We start from the raw sequence: 11,798 nt of genomic DNA, 5'->3' as shown, positions 1-11,798 counted from the left end.
GGACTAATACGAAAGTTGTGCACAGTAGAGACAGAGCATTGAAAGACAGGCAAAGTAAAACTACAGTAAACTCTCATTTAACTGACACCCATGGGGATTGGTAGATGCCGGATAACTGTATTTTCTGGTTGCTTGAGAGTTACTCTTAAAAATAGGCCTGACTAATACCGTACCCTATCCTATTTGTTTGGTTTGACTTGTTCTTAGGTTGAGGAGGGAGGGAATTTATTCATATCTTCCTTTTTAAAATTCTAAAACTCTAAAAACATAACATATGTTTCTGTGGGGGTAGGGAACAGAAAGTGCAACACATGAAAATTGTACTGTAGTTCTTTGATTTTTTTTTTTTTCTGGTTGCTTCAGAGTTCTGGCTGCTTGAGTTCCGGTTAACTGAGAGTTTACTGTAGTAACTTTCAAACCTTTAGGCAATTCCATAACCAGTTAAAAAAAAAAGTTAACCCTGACACAAAACAGTAGTATATACACCTCCAAACTGACCACAAATATAATAAAAAAATTCTGGTCTTCAGTTAGTTCCATACTGATCCCAGGGACAAAATAGAACCCAGGTCATTCCCTAATAATACCCTACTGCAAACTGCAGCAGATTTCAATACTTACTTCACTAAAAGCATTGTCTCCTTAACCAAAAACAAACTTGCCCACAGTAACGCTTTGCTTCAAATACCTATAAATTCCCTAACATCTCCAAATGCTCCCCTACATTTACATTGAACCCAGTCTAATGGCACTAGTAACCCATCACTCACCGTAACTCCGGAACCCACCAACATAATAAAAAAATATATTTAAACTGAAACCTGTGCTGTCAGCCTACAACCAGAATGCGTAAAGCTAGCTGCTAACACATAGCTTACAGAGCAGGCATTCTAATCAATAAAGCTATACAGAAAGAACATATTCCCTCCATCTGGAAAATATCCCAAATCGTTCCAATATATAAAGGAGGAAAATTAAATGAATATCAAATTTTCTGGCCCATTGCAATACTGTCCCCTGCTTTCTAAACTCTTAGAAAACTGTATCCATGAACACTTTTTCCAATATCTCTTTCAAAACCATTTCTGTGTTTGTACTTTCATGGTTTATAACCCACACATAGCAGAATCACTGCAGTTCTATCCTGTAAATAAAGCAAGGGGCTCAGGCAGTCTTGTCTCCTTTTTATTCCAATTTCTTTTTTTCATCCCTGTGGACTTCATGTTTACCGGCAAAGCCCCGGTGCACCACATTCATGCCAGGTCTACAACCCATCCACTAGCCCACCTGGATTTACTCTGGTACTCCAGTATTGTTGGGGCCAGTCACAGATCCTGAGGGCATCCTGTGGGTTTGGTTCGGCTGTGATTCCATCTGGGCTTTTTTTGTTTATTTTGTTTTGTTTTTTTTTTTATTTTGTTTTTTGTTTTGTTTGTTTTGTTTTCTACCCTCTGCCCATGCTCATTGACTCCATCCAAGTACAACTCCCATCCTTTCCCTGCTACTCTGTCAGTCGCCCAAGCTCCTAATGGGCAGTCATTAGGGCTTTATCCTTCTATGCCACTGCAGTCTCTTCTTAAGTCCTTGACCTCTCTAAAGCCTTCAATACAGTCTTTCACTCTAAACTACTACTTCTACAACAGTCCTTCTTTGGATTATCACCACTCCACCACCACCACCATCAATTGATTCAGTACTATCTTAACAGACAGCAATGGATGAAATAGAAGGTTCTTTCTCACTCTCTTTCTCTCTCTCCTGATATCTACCCAATCTTACAAGCATCCCCAGGTTCCATTCTCTGCTTCCTCTGTTTCAATATTTCCATCAATAACCTGCACACTGCCTCTTGTCAGACATCACTAATCCAGTACACTGATGGCGCTATGCTTATATGCACCTCTAACTGTCACATCTCTAAGAAATAACTCAAAAAACATTCTCCTTCAATAAGACTTGGCCCACAATTGCCAACCTTCTATTAAACCCTAATAAAACCAAATGACTCCTATTCATCCCAAAAATACACAGTCAAAATACTACCCAGTCTAAAATCTTTTTCCTTAATAATACAAAAATTGAAATTGCCTCCCATACAAAATTACCAGGCATGTTAATAGATAGTAATCTCAAATTCTATCTTCACATTTACAATAATAAAAAAAAAATCACCAAAAACTAGGAATGCTTTATTGGCAAAACACTTCCTAAACACAGCTACTAGAGATACCCTTGCTGGCAGTCTACTCCTATCCTCTCTACTTTATGGCTATCCAATTCTCACCAACTTACAAATGTTCATAAAGGAAAAAAAATTAAAATATGCAGTAACCGAATTGTAAAATTTGCAGTAAATGCTTCCCACTTCACACAACAATGCTTACCACTTAAAACTCTAAAGTAGCTTGAACTTCCTAATCCACTGACCTGCATACTAGTACATAATAGTACTTAAAATTGTACATAAGCCATCATCCAGTCGTGTTGTGAAATCCCTTAGCCATAGCAACCACCCAAGCAGATCTATCTTGTCTGAAGACAAACAGTTCGTCTCTTTTCATAAACCTAATAAAAGTGCAGGACAAGGCCTTTACTCCTGCTCCATAACCAAAACTTGGAACTCACTACTTTTAGCCATCAGTACAAACTCTGTTTTTCATGCTTTTAGACATACTTTAAAATATTTCCTTTTAACTCCTGCCTTTGCTGTTGTTTCAACTCATTCTAGAGAGAAGGAATAGAACACACAGAAATGAATGGCCACAAATTTATGTAAAAAAGTAAAAGGATGAACAGTGCAGTGCTATACGTGGATAGAACCTTGGAGGAAAGACTAAAGTCTTACTGTAATCCTAGTCCTACCATAAAATTCCCCTTTTCCTACCACACTTCTCCCTTCTCATCTGCATCTCTACTCTGTCATTTTTATCTGCCTTTCTTAGAACAACTATTTTGCCATATAATCTACGTTCTGATCTTTCCTGTATCTCTGTTATGCAGCTGATATTTTACCACATTTCTGATATCTACTTTTACTCTACTGCACACGCAGAGTTTTTATGTATGGACAGACAAACATCCATCTTGACATCTCCTATACATCTGCTTTATTTCATACTCACTATTCATACAGAAAATGTTTTTGCTGATGTATTTTCCTATTTTCAATGTCTAAATGTTGAGAGATAAGACTTCATGTATGCTTTTGACATATTTATGGCATAAATTTAAGCCTTTAGGACAGTTTGGCAAGATTTTGAGTACAAGTGCAAAATATAGATTAACATTCAAGGTCGTCTCCTGGAAGAGCAATTAAAGCAACCGGGCATTATGTGGTATAATGCTTGTGAGGCACGTGGTACAACTAAAATAATTCATGCTGTGCAGTAGCAAAGTAATTCTATAACCAGTGCAGTCATCAGGTTGCAGCAGAAGCAAAGCCAGAGGTCAATACAGAAAATCTGATAATATTGAAATGCCTGAGCTGGAATATGTATGCTGTCATGAAGTACAGTCAGACAACACAATGTTCTTTTAACAGAGTCAGCTGCTGTATGTGATTCTTAGGGACATGATGTTAGATATAATGGGACATATAATATCAGAGCAGAGGAGCATTCAGTGAAATAGCGTCTATGATGAGTACCGCAATCAGTGCAAGTTCAGAAATATCTGTTTGAAAACACTGACTGTATGTTGCTAAGCACTGATTATATATTACAGGAGTATTGTTGTATGCATTTTTTCAGATGCTTCTATAATGTAATATGCTTTGATATGTAAAAAATGCATGTAATGATTTAAACCTTTGCCTTTAGGAAAGATTTGATGGTAACGTGAAGTTTCATGATGTAGTTTTTAATTACCCATCCCGACCTGATGTGCCAGTGTTACAAGGAGTTACTATTAGTGTGAAGAAGGGGCAGACCTTGGCCCTTGTGGGAAGCAGCGGATGTGGAAAGAGTACCACTGTACAACTGTTAGAGAGATTTTATGACCCGCTACGAGGAGAAGTGGTAAATATTTTATCTGTTGCTTAGAAGTTCATTTTTGATAATGATGTACATTGTCTACCTAACTGCACTATTCCTTTAAAGAAAGTATGCTGTTTTAAGTGCAAATCCAATCACAGAAAAAAGATGGAGAAACAATCATTTTCTCCCCAAAGAATGCTCTCTTCAGAATTGAAAATATTGATTGTTAACTTTAAAATGTACCTTTTCTTACTGTTAACCTTAAAATGTAGTTTTTCTTAGCTATGTGTTTGTTGTTTGGTGTTATATAAATTTATCTTGCCATACTACATTTAACTCTGTTATATTCTCTTCACAGACTGTTACTATACTTGGGTGTTATCAACTGAGCTACAAAACAAGCTCACTGAATTTTAAATTCATTCTGACCAGACAGTTTCATTTCAGAGTTATAGAATTTTGTAAAAGTAAGTATTTGTAGGAGCAACACTTCCACTGCTGAGGCGAGAGACACCAGGCCTCACTTGAGTTGTACAAAACAACTGTCTTAAACTATATTTTAAACTATTCATTAAACCCTGAAGAAAAATGACGTTACCATTCTTAAAGCCACTAAAATCTATTGATTTTATGATAAGATATCTTTAAAAGAAGCTATGAGTGGCATCATATGTCCATATATGGCCTTGTACCAATACTTCAAGATGAACGAAAATAAGTCAGATATAACAGCTTTTTTGAAAGTCATGTATATGGTTCATCAAAATGAATTCCAAAAGGATAGCATAGTACCTGGCTCTGAGGCCCTGACTGCGACCTAGGTGACCGAAGTTCTATAAGTGACCCTTGCACTGGAGAAACTAGGCAAGGAGGGGGATGAGAAGAGGCATAAGAATGGTTGCATGCACTCAGGGGCACACTGAGTGAGTGCAGTTTCCTCGATAAGCCTAGGGAAAAAAATCACTGCTCATGATTCAGGGGAGAGGCATGTCTTCTTAGAGAGAACACCCCTTGCAGAAGTGAGGGGACATCCTCTGTGGTCAGCCCATTGCATGTTTTTCTGCAGAGCTTCACTAAGTGTGCTGTAAAAACAGAAAGAAATAATCAAACCATCCCCGATGACTATCTGAATGTGAATAATGGCTTGTCCCAGTCAACCCACCCCCATATGATGTGGAGCAAATGGAACAAAAAAAAGACAGCGCAGTAGAATGCCTTTTAGTATTGGTGCCTCAATGCATCTGAATTTCTGGTTCATTTCCTGGGTAAAGATTATTTCTATGCAGAGACTGCATGCTCTCCCTGTTTTTTACATGGGTTTGTAGATGCTTTAGTAATAATGGTCATTTTACAGGATACCTCAGAAGGGCCAGTGTATTATTTACAACAGTTTACGTCTACAAATAATCTTCTTAGAAACACATCCAAGTTACGATTAATGGTATACATTCTAGGGAGAAGGAACAGAACACACAGAAATGAATGGCCACAAGAAAAGGGAAATAACTGTAAGCATGTGGGACTTATATCTTCAGTAGATAGAAAATGATCACAAAATATTAATTTTCATAAAGAAGTAAAAGGATAAGCAGTGCGGTGCTAGAAGTGGATAGAACCTTGGGAGAAAAGACTTTATAAAACATGAACTGCTTCTTACTGAAATTGGTACACCTTGTTTGCTGTAGCATAGACTAGATCCAGGCCTGCTGAATCTAGCTTTGTTTGTATAACTTGAGCACTAATCCAGGCATTCTTTAAAGTATTCAATTGTATTTATTACTGCCTGGTAGTAACTTGATTAAAGTGTAGCTATCATTCTAAGTCTTTTGGATTAAGCACTTGGGCTTCAGACCAGTTGTTTTACATTAGGAAGGTTTGTGGCCTGCACTGTGGTGGCAGGACAGGTAGCTTACATCCTTCTAATTTGGGAACTGCTGAATGAGGGCTCAGTGTCTGTTATTCTAAAAGTGTATTAGTTCTGGTTTAAGCACTTGTGCTTCAGGCCAGTTATTTTACATTAAGAGGGTTCGTGGTCTGCACTCTTGTGGGAGGAAAGGCTGGACTCTGCCCTTCTGAGCTGGGAATTTCTGGTTAAAGGCTTATAGTGAACTGCTTCTTACTGTAATTGGTACACCTTGTTTGCTGTAGCATAGACTAGATCCAGGCCTGCTGAATCTAGCTTTGTTTGTATGCTTGTTTTTTGTTTGCTTGTTATTTCCCTAAAAAGCTAATTCCACCTAAAACGCGGCTTTTCAGCGCTTCTGTGGATCCCTAGTGATATCTGCATTGCTTACTGTACTTATTTCCTTGTTTCACTTGAAAAAAAGTTACTGTTTGTTGTTTTTGCATTTAAGTTACCTGTAACACATTGCATTTAAGTTACCTGGCACTTGCTCACTAAAGCAATTATATAAGTCAGCACTAAAAAATTAAAAGCACTACACCCTCACAAACTCCCCTTGAGTACCTTGTTCCCCATTGGCCCTTTTTTCAATTATAAAGGAATTCCCAATACTATTCTAGCATGTCCAAAGGTCAGTTGTCAATCTCCTCTCCGGTCCAGCTGGTGAATCTGGGAATCTTGAGGCAATGTTACAACTGCCTCATGTACACAGACAACCCTCTCCTCCTCCCAACAAATTCCAACACATGTGAGAGATGCAACCATATAGCCAAACTGGAAGCTAAGCTCTCTCAACTCAGTACTGGCGTAACCAGTCAGGAGAAGAAGGAAACCACACTCACTACAGTTCCAGTCTCACATAGACCTACCACGACAGCAAACCAAACACATAAACACACAAAAACATACTCGGAGGCTCTAAATAAAAATCTGCGTAAGCAGCAGAGACCTCCAAAGCAGACACCCAAGCAACCGCTACCCCAAAACAAAACACGTGCAACACATAGCTCACAAAGCCAGTGTGCCGAACAGTCACAGCCCTTAAGGCTAAACAACACACCCGATACACCTGTAATAGGTGACTCTATCGTCAGGCACACTGACGTCCCGCTCACCAGGCTGAACAAGGAGAAGGTCACGGTGAGCTGCCTGTCGGGCGCTAGGATCCGCCGCATAACACAAGCACTCAGGTCACTCCAAGGCAAGTACAAATATGACTCAGTCATTGTCCATGCTGGTGTGAATGACCTGAGACATACCTCCCTGGACTACATGAAAAGAGAAAAAGAGGAGCTCTCTGAGCATGTAGCCCAGGCCGGAATGACCCTGACCTTGAGTAGCATCTTACCCTCACCAAGAATGATGCCACAGTATGAAGACACGATGATCAATTTCAACAATTGGCTTAAGTATTGGTGTCATTCAAAGGGGATCCAATGCCTGTCAGCCTGGGATGACATGCTCGACAAGCCACGATGTTTCGCTAGGGACGGCTTGCACCTGTCACCCCTGGGCTTTCAGATATTAGCAAAGGCTCTTGCTACCCCCATAGTGCCTTTTTTAGGCAAGGCTCAAAAGACAAACCCACCTCCATAGGTATCACAAGGGATAAGAAACTAAGAGTAATGCTACTCAATGCCAGAAGACTAAACCTCAAGATGCACACACTCGAAAGTCTCCTTAGCATGGAGAACATTGATATCTGTGCAGTAACAGAAACCTGGTTCAAGGCTCCCGAGAGCACCCCAGCACTACCAGGTTATACCTCATACCATGCTTTTCGGCCCCAAAACTTGGACCGAACCATAAAAGGAGGGGGAGTATCAATATTCGTCAAAGATACCCACACCTTCAGGTTGGTGGCACAGCACGAAGCATCAGAGACTATCCATGTGCAACTAACAGTGGGTAAAACTGTCTTCCAGTTTATAGTCTGCTACAGACCACCCTCCCAAACCCAGGAACCCCACTCGGCCTTCCTGAGAACACTGGAAAATATGAAGGTCTCTCCAAACACCATTATATTGGGCGACTTCAACTACCCAAACATAGACTGGGAGCATTACTCTAGCTCCAACACCCTAGCCCAAAGGTTCCTAGAATTTATAAACTCAAATGCTATGGAACAACTTGTTACCACTCCCACAAGAGGGGAAAACATACTGGACCTGATCATCACCAACATGGGGACTTTATGCTCCAGACCAGAAGTGTATCCCTCACTGGTAAGATCAGACCATAAACTAATCTCACTGGATATTCACATCCCGACCCCACCCCCTGCCCAGAAAACCACAGTGAAAAACTTCTCTAAAGCAAATTTCACACTCCTCAAAACCGAGGTGGAATCCTTCAAAGCCCCCGGGCCTGTGAAAAATACGGCCCAGACCGCAGAATCCTTTATAAATGCATTCTATGAACACCTTCAGGAATGCATGGATCATGCAATCCCAAATAAAACCAAGACCCAATCCTCCAGAGGCAGACGTCCTGCCTGGTGGACCCCAGCCATAAACAAACTATACAATAGAAGGAGGAAGCTACTATGATAGAGCAAAATCCCAAAAAGGGAAGGCATCTCTGATCAGTATTAGCAAAAAACTACGGGCACTCATAAAATCGTCTAAGGCCAGCTTCGAGAGAAAAATTGCACAGGACACTAAGGATAATCACAAGGCTTTCTTTAGTTATGTTAGTAACCTGGGTGGGAATTCCCAGATATGCTCAGAATTAGTCCAAAATGACAAAAAAAACACGGACCCACAGACATTGCCAACATGCTAGCTGACAGGTTCAGTGCAAACTTCTCCCCCCCCCTCCCCACCAAAAGGGCAAATATCTATCCCAGCAGAGTGCTGCCCCCCTGACATCTCAGATGCTCAGGTAAGAGCCTCCCTCTCCAAAGCAAAAAACACAGCATCAATGGGACCAGACGGTATCCCAGGCTGCGTCCTACATGAACTCCAAGAAGAGCTAAACCCAAACATAAAACTACTGTTCAATCTCAGCCTTACTACAGGATATGTACCCAAAGAGTGGCGTACAGCAACAGTGGTCCCTTTCCACAAAGGTGGTGCCTCAACGGATCCTGGAAACTATCGCCCCATAAGCCTGACTAGCTTGGTCTGCAAAGCTATGGAAAGGATCATCATGGACCTCATAAATAAAGATATTGGGGACCTACAGACACTGGATCCTACCCAGTTTGGCTTTGTTATGGGCAGATCCTACCTCTTAAACCTGGTTGATTTCTTTGAAACAGTCACCAAGGCCATTGACGAGGGGAAGGTGGTCCACACAGCCTACCTGGACCTCGCAAAAGCCTTCGATACAATACCCCACTCGGGCATTATAGATAAGCTCACCAGCTTAAATATGAACCCCTATGTCACTAGATGGGTTGCAAACTGGCTCAAGGACAGAACCCACATGGTTAGAATTGCTGGAGCCATGTCAGACTCCAAACCAGTTACAAGTGGCGTCCCACAAGGCTCAGTCCTGGGACCTCTCTTGTTCGGTATATATTTCTCGGAGGTACAGGCCAACACGGAAGGGCTGTGGCTGACCAAGTTCACAGGTGACTGCAAACTGGGCGCCATAATCGACTCTCCAGCCGACACAAGCATCCTCCAAAAGGGCCTCATAGAAACAGACAACTGGTGCCAGAGCCATGGCCTCAAGCTAAATGCCAAAAAGTGTATAGTCATCCCCTTTGGCAAAAACAAAGTGCCCACAAATTACCACATAGGTGGTAATCCATTAAGTACAGAAGAAGTAATTAGGGACCAGGAGACCCAAGTTGATAGCAATCTCTCATTTGACAACCACATGGCCAAAGTGGTTAGAAAAACATTTTATATAGCCCACCTAATCATGAAGGGATTCACATCTAGATCAGGGGAGGTCATCGTGCCTCTTTACTCATCCCTCATCAGGCCCATAATTGAGTACAATGCCCCTTTTGGGATGTACATTACCAGACACCTGCAGCAACTGGAAAGACCCCAAAAGTACCTCACCAAGAGGATCAAAGGGCTCAAACAGATGCCATATGCTGCCCGGTTTAAGAAACTCCAGCTCTACTGAGTGGCATACCACCTGCTCAGAGGCGATCTGTGCCTGATGTATAAAGCCATGTCCAACCCGGAATTAATGGACATGCTGCACCTCAGAAAATCCAAATCCCATCGAGCCACACGCTCGAGAGACTTGAACCTCAGCACTGAAATAAATAGGACATGCTGGAGGGACAGATTCATAACCCAGAGGCTCCCTTCACTCTGGAATAAAATCCCAGTCCAGGTTAGGCAGAGTCCCTCATTGACTCTCTTCAAGAGGAATCTTGATGAGTGGATGGGAGATCGTAGGTTTACCCCGGGTATCACTTCTGTGTCACTGTTAGACAGAGGCACAGTATACTAACCTCGAAAAAGGGCATAGCAAAATTGATTTAAAATGGGTGGCGAAAGCCAAACACACTCTGGCTAGGCTTATAAATGCCCTAGGGCAGATAGCCTAGTATGAACCTATGAACCTATGTAATCCTAGTCATTTTCTGAAATTTTAGGTATGAATTGAATTTGATACTTGAATAGGCTTTATTGGATAATCATGTACTTGCTGAGTGGTAAAGGTTAACTGGAAAGGTGAGAGTACTAGGAAAACTTTGGAAGAGAAATTTCAATAGAAAGCAGAAGAGATTAGAAAAGGGTTATTTTTTCAAAATTTTTCTCACCAAGTGCCACTGCAGTACAGTTTGACTACCTTGACCAATTTTGGAAAAAAATATTAATACATATATTCCACACTTAAGGAAATTACCTGTCACAGTGTGGTGGGAAAGCGATGTGGAGATTACTGAAGAAATGCATTCAAAATTCGTCATTGACAAACTTTTCCATATTAGATATGTGGAAAGTATCTGGAGGCTAGATCATTGAGCACAACGTGCTTAACGTATACATTTCAGATAGAGGAATGTAACTTGTGGAAGCATGAAGTAAATACAACTTTTCTTGTAAGTGCACTTACAATATGAAAAAGAATAAGACTCTAATTCCTGTTGTGGGCAAATGCTATTATTATAACAACCTGAGAGAGTATTTGTTAACAATGGTTGCTGTTGTTGTTGTTGTCTTTCGGCTTTTCCCGGTTAGGGGTCGCCACAGCGGAACTCCGGTCCGCTAATGATTGGCAGTAGATTTTGACAAACGCTGAGGTGCCAGCTCGATGTTCAACCTTCAACGAACGCACACCCATTTACGCATGTCTTTCGAATGCCCACCCAACTGCGGGGAGGACATGCAGACTCCACACAGAAGGCACTCCCCGCACTCCATCTGAGAATCGAATGGGAGAACCTCTTGCTGTGAGGCAACAACGCTACCGCTGCACCACCGTAGCATATTTGTTAACAATGGTGTTTGGTTATAAATATGTTAATTACTGCTTTGCATATTTTTCAGTTTATATAGAAAGTTTGTTTTTCATTCTTGAGTAACATTACAACAAAAGTGTTAGCTAAAACATATTTATTATGCAAAGGGGCACAAGAAATAAGGAAGACAAAGAACAGTAAAATAATACTTATATTAGGTGGTACTAATGTAACCCATAAGGTGTATCCCATTTGGTGAAGCCGCAAATTGAGGTGTCATCTCCCAAGTCCCTGCTTACACTACCAGGAGTACCAGAACTTGTCACAGATTTGGGATGTGTTGTTGTTAGTCTAGTACACCCCTATAAACCTATCAACATGGCTGTATAATGTGTGTATGTTTTGTTCCATTTATTATTGCATATTCACAATTTACATTTCTAGGAGTACTAAATGGTGCTTTAAGTGTGTATTAATGCATGGGTGGTTTATTATCATAACATGTACAGACTCAAAAAATTAACTTGAACTTGTCAAATTGTCT

General features: G+C 40.9%; 1 protein-coding gene across 1 annotated transcript in view; it reads left to right on the top strand.

Annotated features, from left to right (window-relative positions):
• ABCB1 (ATP binding cassette subfamily B member 1) overlaps positions 1-11,798 on the top strand; it is a 1,009,232-nt gene that overhangs the window by 884,857 nt on the left and 112,577 nt on the right. Inside the window, exon 27 of the mRNA XM_044067521.1 lies at positions 3,819-4,016. Coding sequence (XP_043923456.1) covers positions 3,819-4,016 — 198 coding nt within the window. The remainder of the gene's footprint in view (positions 1-3,818; positions 4,017-11,798) is intronic.

This window comes from Protopterus annectens, chromosome 3.part1 (assembly GCF_019279795.1).
Source record: "Protopterus annectens isolate FY-2018-M chromosome 3.part1, PAN1.0, whole genome shotgun sequence".
Lineage (NCBI taxonomy): Eukaryota > Metazoa > Chordata > Ceratodontiformes > Protopteridae > Protopterus > Protopterus annectens.
Note: the sequence above shows the minus strand (reverse complement) of the source record. Positions and strands in the feature narration are given on the sequence as shown.